This window comes from Salmo trutta, chromosome 12 (genome assembly GCF_901001165.1).
Source record: "Salmo trutta chromosome 12, fSalTru1.1, whole genome shotgun sequence".
NCBI classification, from domain to species: domain Eukaryota; kingdom Metazoa; phylum Chordata; class Actinopteri; order Salmoniformes; family Salmonidae; genus Salmo; species Salmo trutta.
The window spans coordinates 87,095,047-87,112,285 of record NC_042968.1 but is presented as its reverse complement, the minus strand read 5'-3'; the positions used below and the strand labels follow the sequence as shown (position 1 = coordinate 87,112,285).

The following is a 17,239-nucleotide window of genomic DNA, read 5'->3' as shown; positions in this document are numbered from 1 at the left end:
GGTTCACGGATTTTTCGGAATCCTTCAGAATAAGACTTTTTCTTCTATGGTATATTGACGATCACACATCCCACCATCTACTATGCGGGATGGAAACAGGATTCACCAAAAAAAACGTAACTACCAAAAATGTAATTAAAAAAACGATTGTTAAAAACAAATGAAACAGATCTGATCCATACACAGGCTCCAGGTGACCCTGGGAGTGCGGGTTTTCCGGCGCCAGGACCCCTTGTAGGTCTTCATTTTCAAAAACGTTTCTGCCGCAGCCACAATAATGTCCAGTTTCTTCGACTTCTTTGAGACTTGTGCTGTACAGTTTATAACTATGGCAATGAACGCAACAAAATCAAACTTTTTAACACGCAGGGTATTTTTTGTCTGTCGTCAAACATTTACTACATGCTGTGGTGTATCCACTACCATATCTTCACTAGCATCACTTGTTTTCTCAATTTGAATTGCCTCCGCATAGGAGATTTGATTGACCGCTCTAACGTTTGCCACCTCAATTTCACCCTTACTGGCCACTCCATGAACTCAGGATCATGATCCCCACCACAATTACAACTGTCCTACACACCGTTCTTCAGTGTACTCTGTTCGTCTGCACACACTTGAAACATGGCCAAATTCTTTACAATTCGTACACTGCAGTGGTTTGGGGACGCACGCTTTACGGCGTATCTTACATAACCAAGCTTCCAATGCGTAGGTATTTGTTCTTTATCAAAAAACAACAGGACCGACACTTTCTTTTTTTCCTCCCTTCGCCCAGCGGGTCCGACGCCGGACACCAACCACACCAGGAATTTTCTTCCGGTATTCAACCTGGACATCCATCGTTAACCCTGAGATGACTCCTTTGACGGGAGCTCTACTCCGAAGTTCAAAACACAACATTTCTGTTGTCCGGATTATTTTGAGGCCTATTGCAATCTTCCTCTACTCTTCAGAAATACAATTAATCAAAATAAGACCACGTCTGGTCACTCTGATAGACTCCCACTTTTACAAGCGCATACTTCACAATTTTCGACACCTCAAGCGGGTATCCTACATACAGTATGCATCCTTACTCAGCAAACGCATGCCAACAAGAAGCGATTCATTATTTTTTACACACGTATCCTCCACTCAAATTTTAGACAATTTCCTTTTTGTTAGATTTTTTTGGCACTAATGTTGTCCATTCAGAACATTCATCTTCACCAACTTTGCTCGATGCGCTGCTTGATTCGAACTCAGCCTCCACTTCTGCCATCTTCACATCACCACTAAATCAGAATAAGACTCCTGTCCTGTATACTTTGTAATTTAATAATTAGGGCGAAAATGATGGGAAATATGAAGAATTATTGATAGATTTATACTAGTTATCATAGAAAGAATACTTTAAAGTATTTATATAATGAATGATGGAGTGCTGCATCAGATGACCTGGCCTCCAAAATCTCCCGACCTCAACCAAATTGAGATGGTTTGGGATGTGTCGGACCGCAGAGTGACGGAAAAGCAGCCAACAAGTGTTCAGCATATGTGGGAACTCCTTCAAGACTGTTAGAGAAGCATTCCAGGTGAAACTGGTTGAGAGAATGCCAAGCGTGTACAAAGCTGTCATCAAGGCAAAGGATGGCTATTTGAAGAATCACCAATAAAAAAATATAATTGGATTTGTTTCAAACTTTTTTGGTCACTACATGATTCCATGTATGTTATTTCATAGTTTTGATGTCTTCACTATTATTCTACAATGTAGAAAATAGTGAAAAAAAGAAAAACCCTTGAATGAGTAGGTGTTCTAAAACTTTTGACCGGTAGTGTGTGTGTAATATATATATATATATATATATATATATATATATATATATATATATATATATACTGCTCAAAAAAAATAAAGGCAACACTTAAACAACACAATGCAACTCCAAGTCAATCACACTTCTGTGAAATCAAACTGTCCACTTAGGAAGCAACACTGCTTGACAATAAATTTCACATGCTGTTGTGCAAATGGAATAGACAACAGGTGGAAATTATAGGCAATTAGCAAGACACCCCCAATAAAGGAGTGGTTCTGCAGGTGGGGACCACAGACCACTTCTCAGTTCCTATGCTTCCTGGCTGATGTTTTGGTCACTTTTGAATGCTGGCGGTGCTTTCACTCTAGTGGTAGCATGAGACGGAGTCTAAAACCCACACAAGAGGCTCAGGTAGTGCAGCTCATCCAGGATGGCACATCAATGTGATCTGTGGCAAGAAGGTTTGCTGTGTCTGTCAGCGTAGTGTCCAGAGCATGGAGGCACTACCAGGAGACAGGCCAGTACATCAGGAGACGTGGAGGAGGCCGTAGGAGGGCAACAACCTAGCAGCAGGACCGCCACCTCCGCCTTTGTGCAAGGAGGAGCAGGAGGAGCACTGCCAGAGCCCTGCAAAATGACCTCCAGCAGGCCACAAATGTGCATGTGTCTGCTCAAACGGTCAGAAACAGACTCCATGAGGGTGGTATGAGGGCCCGAAGTCCACAGGTGGGGGTTGTGCTTACAGCCCAACACCGTGCAGGTCGTTTGGCATTTGCCAGAGAACACCAAGATTGGCAAATTCGCCACTGGCGCCCTGTGCTCTTCACAGCTGAAAGCAGATTCACACTGAGCACATGACAGACGTGACAGAGTCTGGAGACGCCGTGGAGAACATTCTGCTGCCTGCAACATCCTCCAGCATGACCGGTTTGGCGGTAGGTCAGTCATGGTGTGGGGTGGCCTTTCTTTGGGGGGCCGCACAGCCCTCCATGTGCTCGCCAGAGGTAGCCTGACTGCCATTAGGTACCAAGATGAGATCCTCAGACCCCTTGTGAGACCATATGCTGGAGCGGTTGGCCCTGGGTTCCTCCTAATGCAAGACAATGCTAGACCTCATGTGGCTGGAGTGTGTCAGCAGTTCCTGCAAGAGGAAGGCATTGATGCTATGGACTGGCCCGCCCGTTCCCCAGACCTGAATCCAATTGAGCACATCTGGGACATCATGTCTTGCTCCATCCACCAACGCCACGTTGCACCACAGACTGTCCAGGAGTTGGCGGATGCTTTAGTCCAGGTCTGGGAGGAGATCCCTCAGGAGACCATCCGCCACCTCATCAGGAGCATGCCCAGGCGTTGTAGGGAGGTCATACAGGCACGTGGAGGCCACACACACTATTGAGCCTCATTTTGACTTGTTTTAAGGACATTACATCAAAGTTGGATCAGCCTGTAGTGTGGTTTTCCACTTTAATTTTGAGTGTGACTCCAAATCCAGACCTCCATGGGTTGATAAATTGGATTTCCATTGATTATTTTGTGTGATTTTGTTGTCAGCACATTCAACTATGTAAAGAAAAAAGTATTTAATAAGATTATTTCATTCATTCAGATCTAGCATGTGTTATTTTAGTGTTCCCTTTATTTTTTTGAGCAGTGTGTATATATATATATATAGGGAGAGAAATATAACAAATAATTGAGGAGCAACCGTAAAATAACAGTAGCGAGGCTATATACTTTTATTTATTTATTTATTTCACCTTTATTTAACCAGGTAGGCTAGTTGAGAACAAGTTCTCATTTACAACTGCGACCTGGCCAAGATAAAGCATAGCAATTCGACACATACAACAACACAGAGTTACACATGGAATAAACAAAACATACAGTCAATAATACAGTAGAACAAAAAAAAAACAAAAAGTCTATATACAGTGAGTGCAAATGAGGTAAGTTAAGGCAATAAATAGGCCATGGTGGCAAAGTAATTACAATATAGCAATTAAACACTGGAATGGTAGATGTGCAGAAGATGAATGTGCAAGTAGAGATACTGGGGTGCAAAGGAGCAAGATAAATAAATAAATACAGTATGGGGATGGGGTAGGTAGATAGATGGGCTGTTTACAGATGGGCTATGTACAGGTGCAGTGATCTGTGAGCTGCTCTGACAGCTGGTGCTAAAGATAGTGAGGGAGATATGAGTCTCCAGCTTCAGAGATTTTTGCAGTTTGTTCTAGTCATTGGCAGCAGAGAACTGGAAGGAAAGATGACCAAAGTAGGAATTGGCTTTGGGGGTGACCAGTGAGATATACCTGCTGGAGCGCGTGCTACGAGTGGGTGCTGCTATGGTGACCAGTGAGCTGAGATAAGGCAGGGCTTTACCTAGCAGAGACTTGTAGATAACCTGTAGCCAGTGGGTTTGGCAACGAGTATGAAGCGAGGGCCAACCAACGAGAGCGTACAGGTCGCAATGGTGGGTAGTGTATGGGGCTTTGGTGACAAAACGGATGGCACTGTGATGGACTGCATCCAGTTTGTTGAGTAGAGTGTTGGAGGCTATTTTATAGATGACATCACCGAAGTCGAGGATCGGTAGGATGGTCAGTTTTACGAGGGTATGTTTGGCAGCATGAGTGAAGGATGCTTTGTTGCGATATAGGAAGCCGATTCTAGATTTAATTTTGGATTGGAGATGCTTAATGTGAGTCTGGAAGGAGAGTTTACAGTCTAACCAGGCACCCAGGTATTTGTAGTTGTCCACGTATTCTAAGTCAGAGCCGTCCAGAGTAGTGATGCTGGACGGGCGAGCAGGTGCGAGCAGTGATTGATTGAATAGCATGCATTTAGTTTCACCAGCAGCAAGAGCAACATCACTTGATGTATACAGAGAAGAGAGTCGGCCCGAGAATTGAACCCTGTGGCACTCCCATAGAGACTGCCAGAGGTCCGGACAACAGGCCCTCCAATTTGACACACTGAACTCTATCAGAGAAGTAGATGGTAAACCAGGCGAGGCAATCATTTGAGAAACCAAGTCTGTCGAGTCTGCCAATAAGAATGTGGTGATTGACAGAGTCAAAAGCCTTGACCTGGTCGATGAATACGGCTGCACAGTAATGTCTCTTATCGATGGCGGTTATGATGTCATTTAGGACCTTGAGCGTGGCTGAGGTGCACCCATGACCAGCTCTGAAACCAGATTGCATAGCGGAGAAGGTACGGTGGGATTCGAAATGGTCAGTAATCTGTTTGTTAACTTGGCTTTCGAAGACCTTAGAAAGACAGAGTAGGATAGATATAGGTCTGTAGCAGTTTGGGTCTAGAGTGTCACCCCCTTTGAAGAGGGGGATGACCGCGGCAGCATTCCAATCTTTGGTAATCTCAGACGATACGAAAGAGAGGTTGAACAGGCTAGTAATAGGGGTTGCAACAATTTAGGCAGATAATTTTAGAAAGAGAGGGTCCAGATTGTCTAGCCCGGCTGATTTGAATGGGTCCAGATTTTGCAGCTCTTTCAGAACATCAGCTATCTGTATTTGGGTGAAGGAGAAATGGTGGGGGCATTGGCAGGTTGCTGTGGAAGGTGCCGAGCAGTTTACCGGGGTAGGGGTAGCCAGGTGGAAAGCATGGCCAGCCGTAGAGAAATGCTTATTGAAATTCTCAATTATAGTGGATTTATCGGTGGTTAACAGTGTTTCCTAGCCTCAGAGCAGTGGGCAGCTGGGAGGAGGTGCTCTTATTCTCCATGGACTTTAGTGTCCCAGAACTCTTTTGAGTTAGTACTACAGGGTGCAAATTTCTGTTTGAAAAAGCTAGCCTAAGCTTTCCTAACTGCCTGTGTATATTTGTTCCTAACTTCCCTGAAAAGTTGCATATCACGGGGGCTATTCGATGCTAATGCAGAACGCCACAGGATGTTTTTGTGCTGGTCAAGGGCAGACAGGTCTGGAGTGAACCAAGGATCTATTATTTAAGATGGTGAGGAAGGCACTTTTAATACAGGGGGTTTTGGTACAGAGCCAATGTGCAGGGGCACCAGTTAGTCGAGGTAATTGAGGTAATATGTACGTGTAGGTAAAGGTAAAGGTAAAGCGACTGTGCATGGATAATAAACAGAGAGTAGCAGCAGCATAATATGGGGGTGGGGTGGGGACAATGCAAATAGTCTGTGTAGCCATTTGATTAATTGTACAGCAGTCTTATGGCTTGGGGGTAGAAGTTGTTGAGAATCCTTTTGGACCTAGACATGGCGATCTGGTACCGCTTGCCGTGCGGTAGCAGAGAGAACAGTCTATGACTCGGGTGGCTGGAGTCCTTGGCAATTTTTTGGGCCCTCTGCTGCCATCGCCTGGTATAGAGGTCCTGGATGGCAGGAAGCTTAGCACCGATGATGTACTGGGCCGTACGCACTAAATCAAATCAAATTATATTGGTCACATACACATAGTTAGCAGATGTTAATGCGAGTGTAGCGAAATGCTTGTGCTTCTAGTTCCGACCGTGCAGTAATATCTAACAAGTAATCTAACAATTTCACAACAACTACCTCATACACACAAGTGTAAAGGAATGAATAAGAATATGTAAATATAAATATATGGATGAGCGATGGCCGTGCGGCATAGGCAAGATGCAGTAGATGGTGTAGAGTACAGTATATACATATGAGATGAGTAATGTAGGGTATGTATTATATAAAGTGGCATTGTTTAAAGTGACGAGTGATACATTTATTGCATCCAATTTTTAATTATTAAAGTGGCTAGAGATTTGAGTCAGTATGTTGGCAGCAGCCACTCAATGTTAGTGATGGCTGTTTAACAGTCTGATGGCCTTGAGATAGAAGCTGTTTTTCAGTCTCTCGGTCCCAGCTTTGATGCACTTGTACTGACTTCACCTTCTGGATGATAGCGGGGTGAACAGGCAGTGGCTCGGGTGGTTGTTGTCCTCCACTACCCTCTGTAGTGCCTTGCGGTCGGAGGCCGAGCAGTTGCCATACCAGGCGATGATGCAACCAGTCTGGATGCTCTCGATGGTGCAGCTGTAGAACGTGTTGAGGATTTGAGGACCCATGCCAAATCTTTTCAGTCTCCTGAGGGGGAATAGGCATTGTCATGCCCACTTCACGACTGTCTTGGTGATTTTGAACCATGATAGTTTGTTGGTGATGTGGACACCAAGGAAGCTCTCAACCTGCTCCTCTACAGCCCGTCGATGAGAATGGGGGCGTGCTCGGTCCTCCTTTTTCTGTAGTCCACAATCATCACATTTGTCTTCACATTGAGGGAGAGGTTGTTATCCTGGCACCACACTGCCAGGTCTCTGACCTCCCTATAGGCTGTCTCATTGTTGTCAGTGATCAGGACTACCAATGTTGCGTCGTTGTAACGCCCTGGCCATAGAGAGGGGTTTTTGTTCTTTATTTTGGTTAGGCCAAGGTGTTACATTGGGTGGGCGTTCTATGTGCATTTTTCTATGTTAGTTTGTTTCATTGATTTTGGCCGTGTGGCTTCCAATCAGGCACAGCTGTAGAGTGTTGTTGCTGATTGGGAGTCACACATAAGTGCCTGTTTTTCCGTTGGGGTTTTGTGGGTAATTGTTTCTGTTTAGTGTTTTGCACCTGACAGGACTGTTTGACTGTCGGTTTTCTTGTTTTGTTTTGTTTTGTTTTGTTTTGTTTTGTTTTGTTTTGTTTTGTATAGTGTTCTTTCTGTTATTAATTTCAATGATGAACACTAACTCCGCTGCGCCTTGGTCTACTCTCTCTCCCGACAGTCGTCTGCAAACTTAATGATGGTGTTGGAGTCGTGCTTGGCCATGCAGTCATGGGCGAACAGTAAACAATGTTTTTTTGAGTGGGTACTCGTATCATTTATTGCACCACACATAATTTCCTGTATGTTTTGTCACAGTAAAAGGAGGTCCAATCTTCTTTCTATACTTTACACCCACAGGAGCGTCACTGCTCATTTTGCGGTCGTTAAAGAGTGGCCCATCAGCTTAAATGTAGTACGTTTTTCACAGTGGACATACATATTACAGCAGACATAATTGCCTGTGTGTTGTGTCACAGTGAAAGGGGGGTCCATTCTACTCAGGAGCACTTCTCGTGTACAAATCCAGAGTTTACACCCAGTGGAGTGTCAACGCTCATTTTATGAACAGTGCAATATGCCTGTCCAATATGAAAAAACTATTGCATTTAAGATGATGGGCCACTCTTTAAGGGCCGCAAAAAGAGCAGTGAACTCAGTGAATTTGGAAACTAAAGCTGCTCCTGAGTAAAATGGACCCCCTTTTACCGTGTGACACAATGTGGTGAAAATTGTGCATGTCCAATATGAACAACATATGAACATCGTGTAATACAAATGGGCTAAATAACAGGATTTAAATGTATTTTCTAAAGTTGATTGTTTTAGTTATATTGTTATTACTATTATTAATAGTAGCATAAATAATGTTTTGTTATTTGTATTACTGTTGCTACCATAATAACTATCAAGTAATCATTACCTTTAATATTATTTGTACAATTAAGTCTATGAACTATTTAATTTTTTTTATATTGTTAAACAATGTTCTCTAACATTTCCTAATAAAATGGAAGGAATTTTAACAATTACTATTGTTTTTAACCATCTTCATTGCGATACTTATATTTTGAAGTCACGTGCTTTTGCGATGTTTTACCAGTAAATATCGAAGAGGTGAAGCGCGAGCTTTTTCGCCGCAAAAAAATCTGTCCACGAAAATAAGCCGCCGGAGTGAGGAATTTTTATATGGAGGGCAGTGAGAGAGTGTCGAATTTGGTCAACAAAAATGTAATTCCCAATTTGCTACGTGAGGCTTATTTTATTCGAATATAAGTTTCGGAATGGTTAGGTTGTTACGAATGCACTGATATAAGTTGACGCACTTGGCATTTCTGTAACTTTGAAAAAAGTAGTGGCTGTCATAGGGATAAATAGAGGACTCATCATGGATATAACCCGTTTTAGCATGGACGTTGTCATTGAGGGCTTCCACCATTTTAAAGTAGTCAACTGGGTGGGGATTCCTATGAGTTGGGAGCAATCAGCCAATGAAGTAGAACATTGACTACTTTAAAATGGAAATAGCCTCTATGGCACGGCCCATGCTGTCACGGACGCTTTTTATGGCACGGCCCATGCTGATAGATCTGGCTTTTCAGAGGTTTATCATCTGGCCAATGCAACGATGATTCCTGTGTTAGCTCGGAGCTGTGCTATGCATAGGAACCAACGACTTAGCTTCTGTTCCCACCGACCACTATTTTCAGACGGACCTGTACTCCTACCGGTTGAAACAAGTTTTCACTTGACACGGAAACTAACTCCAAAAATAAATTCAATCTACAAATCAAAGCGCGATATTGTGGAGCTAACTTAATTGGTAAAAGTACCGGTATGCAATATTTGTAAGAGAATAATGCCTAACCGGTCAGTTTAATTGACTACCTGTCGTTAACTTCCTGCAAACATGGCGACTGTAACTCGAGCAGCACCGCTCCGGATCCTGTGCATACACGGTTACCGACAGAACAGCGGCTCGTTTCGCGAGAAGACTGGGGCCCTACGGAAGCTCCTGAAGAAGTATGTGGAGCTGGTTTACATGAGTGCGCCTCACCGGGTACCGCAAACAGGCGACGGTGGGTCACATTCTGATCCCCCCAATAATGTCAACATGACGTGACAGTTAACGAGCATTCGGTGACTTTTATTTTTACATGTCAGACGCGCATTGCAAAACTGTAGTTTGTTTAGATGAAAAACGAAGGGATGTAACGTACATCTTTCGATGCATTAGATTTATTCTGTGGTGTTTGGTTTCTGGCAAAAAAAAAAAAAAAACATTCTTGACATTTTTTAACATTTTGTTGTGTTACAGCCTGAATTCAACATTGATTTAAGTTGGGGGTTTTTCTCACCCATCTACACACACTACCTCATAATGACAAAGTGAAAACATGTTTTTATAAAGTTTGGCCAATTTATTGAAAATCAAATACAGTGAACTAATTTACATAAGTATTCACACCCCTGAGTCAATACTTTGTAGTGTGTTTCTGGGTACGTCTCTAAGAGCTTTCCACACCTGGATTGTGCAACATTTGCCCATTATTATTTTCAAAATTATTAAAGTTCTGTCAAATTGGTTATTGATCATTGCTAGAAAACCATTTTCAGGACTCACCATAGATTTTCAAGTAGATTTAAGTCAAAACTGTAACTCGGCCACTCAGGAACATTCACTGTCTTCTTGGTAAGCAATTCCAGTGTATGACCAGTGCTTTAGGTTATTGTCATGCTGAAAGGTGAATTAATCTCCCAGTGTCTGGTGGAAAGCAGACTGAACCAGGTTTTCCTCTAGGGTTTTACCTGTGCTTAGCTCCATTCCATTTCTTTTTTTATACAGAAAAACTTCCCAGGTCTTAACCATTATTGTAGCTGGAGACTTATATCTCCCTCCCTAACTTTAGAGCAGCTTACCGATCTCTGCACCTGTACACAGCCCATCTGTAAATGGCCCACCCAACTATCTCATCCCCATATTGTTATTTATTTTTGCTCTTTGCACCCCCAGTATCTCTACTTGCACATCATCATCTGCATATCTATCACTCCAGTATTAATGCTAAATTGTAATTAATCACCACTATGGCCTATTTATTTCCTTACCTCCCTAATCTTACTACATTTGCACACACAGTATATAGATTTTTCTATTGTGTTTTTGACTGTACGTTTGTTTATCCCATGTGTAACTCTGTGTTGTTTTTGTCGCACTGCTTTGCTTAATCTTGGCCAGGTCGCAGTTGTAAATGAAAATATTGGATATCTGTGCATCACTAGTTAGTAGTGTGGCTTAACTACAATGTTGATCCATCCTAATTTTTCCCCTACCATAGTCATTACACTCTGTAACTGTTTTACAGTCACAATTGGCCTCATGGTCAAATCCCTGAGCGGTTTCCTTCCTTTCTGGCATCTGAGTTAGGAAGTACGCCTGTATCGTTGTAGTGACTGGGTGTATTGATACACCAACCAAAGTGTAATCTTCTACGCTGCTGCTATTCTTTGTTATCTATGCATAGTCACTTTAATACATGTACATATTACCTCAACACCGGTGCCCCCGCACATTGACTCTGTACCGGTACCCCCTGTATATAGCCTCCACATTGACTCTGTACCGGTACCCCCTGTATATAGCCTCCACATTGACTCTGTACCGGTACCCCCTGTATATAGCCTCCACATTGACTCTGTACCGGTACCCCCTGTATATAGCCTCCACATTGACTCTGTACCGGTACCCCCTGTATATAGCCTCCACATTGACTCTGTACTGGTACCCCCTGTATATAGCCTCCACATTGACTCTGTACCGGTACCCCCTGTATATAGCCTCCACATTGACTCTGTACCGGTACCCCCTGTATATAGCCTCCACATTGACTCTGTACCGGTACCCCCTGTATATTGCCTCCACATTGACTCTGTACCGGTACCCCCTGTATATAGCCTCCACATTGACTCTGTACCGTAACACCCTGTATATAGCCTCCACATTGACTCTGTACCGGTACCCCCTGTATATAGCCTCCACACACATTGACTCTGTACCGGTACCCCCTGTATATAGCCTCCACATTGACTCTGTACCGATACCCCCTTTATATAGCCCCGCTATTGTTATTTACTGCTGCTCTTTAATTATTTGTTCTTCTTATATCTTACTTTTTTGGGGGGTATTTTCTTAACTCCGTTGTTGGTTAAGGGCCTGTAAGTAACATTTCACTGTAAGGTCTACACCTGTTGTATTTGGCGCGTGTGACAAATAATAATTAATTTGAATTAATTACTTCACCATTATCAATGGGATATTCAATATCTTTTTTTCTTTTCTTTTTTTTACCCATCTACCAATAGGTACCCTTCTTTGCATGGCATTGGAAAACCTCCCTGGTCTTTGTGGTTGAATCTGAGTGTGAAATGTACTGCTCGACTGAGGGACCTTACAGATAATCTTGATAACGTTTGCATTTTAGTCATTTAGCGACTTACAGTAGTGAGTGCATACATTTTCGTACAGGTCCCCCGTGGGTATCGAACCCACAACCCTGGTGTTGCAATCGCCATGCTCTACCAACTGAGTCGCACGTGATAACAGATAAGGTAGTCATTCAATCATCTTCAACACTATTATTGCACGTGTCCGACTTATGTGACATTTTTACTCCTGAACTTATTGACTCAATACGTTTCAGTTTTAAATGTTTTATTAATTTGTAAATATAAAAAATATATATATATATTTTCACTTTGACATTATGGGGTATTGTGTAGGCCAGTGACATTTTTTTTTAAACTTGAATCAATTATAAATTCAGGCTGTAACACAACAACATTTGGTCAAGGGGTGTGAATACTTTCTGAAAGCACAGAGAGTATACCAAACATTAGGAACACCATCCTAATATTGAATTGCACCCTCCTCCCCCTTGCCCTCAGAACAGCCTTAATTAATCAGGGGGATGGACTCTACAAGGTGTCTAAAGCGTTCTACAGGGATGCCGGCCCATGCTGACTCCAATGCTTCCCACAGTTGTGTCAAGTTGGCTGGATGTCCTTTGGGTGGTGGACCATTCTTGATACACGGGAGACTATTGAGCGTGAAAAACCCAGCATCTTTTGTCTTGCCCATTCACCCTCTGAACAGCACACACACAATGTCTCAATTGTCTCAATCCTTATTTAACCCGTCTCCTCTCCTTCATCTACATTGATTTGAAGTGGATTTAACAAGTGACATCAATAAGGGATCATAGCTTTCACCTGGATTCACTGATCAGTCTCATGGAAAGAGCAGGTGTTCTTAATGTTTGGATACTCCGTGAACATTCTGGCTGAACAGTGCTGTGAGGATAGGGATTGTTGCGTTACCAAACTTTTGGTAATGCATGGCTTTCTGACTGGTACCTATCAGGGTGATCACACAGATTTCAACTAAATGCAATATCAACTTAGTTTAATACTCTCTTTCTCGCCCTTCTACCTCTCTCTTCTCTCTCTCTCTTTTGTCTCTCCCTCCAGCAGCCCAAGGTAAGGAGAATGAAGTGGGCCCTGGAAGTGACGAGGCCCCCAGGGGGTGGTGGTTCTCTGACACCCAGGCTCGGACCTTCGACGCCGGCCAGCAGTGTCAGGCGAGCCTGGGGCTTGAGGAGAGTGTGGAGGCCGTGAGGACAGCAGTGAAGGACCTGGGCCCGTTTGACGGTGTGCTAGGGTTTAGCCAGGGCGCTGCTCTAGTTGCCATGCTCTGTTCTATACAGGAACAGAATCTAGAACCACAATTCCAGTTCCGCTTCGCTATCCTGGTGGCCGGGTTCCGGAGTGCTTGTTCGGAACACCAGCGGTTCTATGGCGGCCCTGCTTCGCTCGCCATCCCGTCCCTGCACGTCTTCGGACAGGAAGACCAGGTCATTCCTGATCGGATGAGCCGGGAGCTCCTTCCCCTGTTCCAGGAGCCTCTGGTGCTGACTCATCCTGGTGGCCATTTTGTGCCAGCGGCCTCGGCACACAGACAGACCTATCAGGAGTTTCTCAAGAGGTTTCAGTAGGGGAAGGAGAAGCATGGAAACTATTCCATCCTAGAAGTTTCAGAGGAGGTAAATGTCTGAAAATTAAGAGCATAACTTCATGTGGATGTTGCTCATCCAAAGACGACAAGTAACTTTTTCGAGAATGTTGATTTAAGTTAACACAGTTATCTTGTGTATCCAGAAATTGTAAAAATATTTTATTGGAAAGCGTCTTTAATTTTCATACAATGTTAGTAGGCTACCACAGTAACAAAATGACTGCGTGTTGAAAAATAAATTCCAAAAAACATTGACATTTTTTTTGCCTGCTTTTGTTGCATTCTATGACAAGATTCTTGGTAATTGTATCCGCTCACCAACACCAACCCTGCCATCACTTACCAAAATGGAAATTGAAGTGTTATGTAATGCATGGCATGAAGACCTGTGGTTCATTTCAAACTAAAGTGTACTATATCTGTTGTATTGTGACAAATAACATTTGATTCATTGACGGCTCACAGTAAAGACTAGTTGAGCTGTCTTGTGGGTTGACAGAAATACTTTCCCTAAAACCTCAAGTAAATGTTAACTGCAAAGTTGTCTTACCTGGCGGAAGTATATAATGAGAAAGTATATCATCTGTATTTGTTATTTGCAAACTTGGCCCTGAAATGAGCAACAGCCGTACAGAACCATCACTAGACCTGCACTTTGGAGGGCAAATTTCTCACTTGCTAGATGCGCAATTAAAGGGGAATTACAGTCAAAAATCTAAAAGTGTTATTTTTCTTCCAAACCTAAAAAAAAATGGTCTTCTGATGTGATTTAAGTATTGACATTGACTCAGGACATCCAATTGTGTTGTTTCTCAACTAACAATTGGAATTTGAGAGTGAAAACCCCCAAAAATCTAAAAACAAAAAAGAAAACTGAAAAACAAAATTGGGGGAAAATATACAACATAATATTTAGGTAAGAAATCACAGATTTTATAGAGCCCCCCTCCCCCTTAGATTTGATTATTAACTGTTATTTTACCAGGTATAACGACAGAAAACAGTGCCCCACTGTCTTGTACACTTAAGGATCCGGGAAAGCAGAGAAGAATGTGCCTATTTGAAATCTAGGAAAAAATGTGTTGCTCGTGATATGTTGCCATTTTTTAAAAGTAGCTCTCATGCTAGAAAAGTTGGAGACCCCTGGTGTAGTGTCATATCTGCCACTGATTAATGACTGCTCGTGTGTGTGTGAGAGAGTATGTGTTTGTTGGAAGTGGGCAAGGACTCCATGTTCTTTTGTAGTGAAAGCTTGTGCGTGTTACTCTCCTCATGATTGCTTCCAGATAGGTTGAGAATATCAATCCCTCCTCTCTTTTTCCCCCTCCCTCCTCTCTTTTTTTAATTCTCTCTCTTTCCCTCTCCCCTGCTTTCATCTGAGTGTTCCAGAAGCCTGTAGTCAGTTGTCATACTTGAGTAGAAGTAAAGATACCTTAATAGAAAATGACTCAAGTAAAAGTGAAATTCACCCAGTAAAATACTGCTTAAGTAAAAGTCTAAAAGTATTTTGTTTTAAATATACTTAAGTATCAAAAGTAAATATAATTGCTAAAATATACTTAAGTATCAAAGTAAAAGTATAAATCATTTGTTATTCCTTATATCAAGCCAACCAGCACCATTTTTCTTTTTTTTCTGTTTTATTTATGGATAGTCTGGGGCGCACTCCAACACTCAGACATCATTTCACAAATAAAAGCATTTATCTTTAGTGAGTCCGCCAGATCAAAGGCAGTAGGGATGACCAGGGATGTTCTCTTGATAAGTGTGTGAATTAGACCCTTTTCCTGTCCTGCTAAGCATTCCAAATGTAATGAGTACTTTTGGGTGTCAGGGTAAATGTATGGAGTAAAAAGTAAATAGTTTTCTTTAGGAATGTAGTGAAGTAAAAGTTGTCAAAAATATATATTGTAAAGTAAAGTACAGATACTCAAAAAACAACTTACGTAGTACTTTAAAGTATTTTTACGTAAGTACTTTACACTGGTGTGTGTAGATTGTGAGTGGGTGTAGATTGTGGGTGGGTGTAGATTGTGGGTGGGTGTAGATTGTGAGTGGGTGTAGATTGTGGGTGTAGTGGATTTGATAGTGGTGTGGGTTGGTGGTTGTGTTTATGTATTTATTTTGTGTGTGTGTCCCCTTTCTCTTCAGGAAGTGGGGGCAGCTACGTGATGTGGTTGACAGGAAGTACTAAACCATCCGATCCACACTACCTCTTTCCTGACCTCTCTCTTTCTCTGTCTCTCTCCCTGTCCCGCTTTCTCTCTCTCTCTCACACACACACACACAACATCCCTTCTGACGTTTCTCACACAAACATGCTCTCTCTCTCCTCTCCACTCATCCTCTCCATTCTCTTTGTATCTCCTTTCTACCCTGCCAAGCTCTTCTCCTATCCTCCCTCACTCTCATCTCTTCAATTATCCAATTATGTGTCTGCCTGCCTGCCTGTCTTTCTCCTCTCCTCTCTTGTCCCCTCCCCTCCTCGTCTCGTCTCTGCTCCTCTCTATCTTTTTCTTTACCCTCTCCTGTCCTATCATGTTTCCCTTCTGTCCTTCCTAGACCTTAACATGTGCACACACACAGACACACACCCACACAGTCACACACAGACACACACACACACTTGGTTTTGATAACAAGGAGAGAGAAAAAGAAAAACAGAGAGTCAGTGTTGCCAGTAGGTTTTACAACAGAGCTGTGACTCTCTGCTCTGGAATCTGTTCCTTCTCTGTTGCACAACAAGCGAGAAATAACGTAGAGAGTGAGGGAGGGAGGAGGGAAAAGCTCCTCTCCATCTCTGTATAGAGGTTATGTGGGGAACAGGGAGACAGTCACGCAGGTTCTGAAAGCAGTACGTATCAGTATGTTCAGCGGGACAGACCGACAGGCTGTGTTTTGATTCTAGAAGCCTTGTTGTCATGGGAGATGCTATAGAGGGAGGGGCCACAGAGAGAGTATATAAAAGAGGTCCTTCAACTCCAGACTATCTGCTCATCCTGTTAGCTAAAGCATCAGTCTTACCAGGATACTAGCTAACTTCTACTGCTGCTTTTGCTGCTGCTGCTACTACCACTATTACCACTGCTGCTACTACTACTACTACTACTACCACCATTACCACTGCTACTACTACTACTACTACTACCACCATTACCACTGCTGCTACTACTACTACTACTACTACCACCATTACCACTGCTACTACTACTACTACTACTACCACCATTACCACTGCTGCTGCTACTGCTGCTGCTACTACTACTACTACTACTACTACTACTACTACTACTACTACTACTACTACTACTACTACTACTACTACTACTACCACCATTACCACTGCTACTACTACTACTACTACTACCACCATTACCACTGCTGCTACTACTACTACTACTACTACCACCATTACCACTGCTACTACTACTACTACTACTACCACCATTACCACTGCTGCTGCTACTGCTGCTGCTACTACTACTACTACTACTACTACTACTACTACTACTACTACTACCACTACTACTACTACTACTACTACCACTACCACTGCCGCTGCTACTACTACTACTACTACTAATACTACTACTACTACTACTACTACTACTACTACCACTACCACTGCCGCTGCTGCTGCTACTACTACTACTACTACTACTACTACTACTACTACTACTACCACTACCATTACTGCTGCTGCTGCTACTACTACTACTACTACTACTACTACTACTACTACTACTACTACCATTACCACTGCTACT

The 17,239-nt window shown here is 42.8% G+C and overlaps 1 protein-coding gene across 3 annotated transcripts; it reads left to right on the top strand.

Annotated features, from left to right (window-relative positions):
• The first annotated feature begins 2 nt into the window (after positions 1 to 2).
• Positions 3 to 14,188, top strand: ovca2 (OVCA2 serine hydrolase domain containing). 3 transcript variants are annotated; one of them, XM_029770253.1, is made up of 2 exons: positions 3 to 116; positions 12,929 to 14,012. In XM_029770253.1, exons 1-2 carry the CDS (start codon positions 83 to 85, stop codon positions 13,450 to 13,452), a joined length of 558 nt encoding a protein of 185 aa, XP_029626113.1. In that variant the 5' UTR covers positions 3 to 82; the 3' UTR covers positions 13,453 to 14,012. The 3 variants fall into 3 exon arrangements, with proteins under 3 accessions (XP_029626113.1, XP_029626112.1, XP_029626111.1); XM_029770252.1 differs by lacking the exon at positions 3 to 116 and adding an exon at positions 9,092 to 9,480 and having other exon boundaries at positions 12,932 to 14,188; XM_029770251.1 differs by lacking the exon at positions 3 to 116 and adding an exon at positions 9,092 to 9,480 and having other exon boundaries at positions 12,929 to 14,188.
• Positions 14,189 to 17,239: the final 3,051 nt, after the last annotated feature.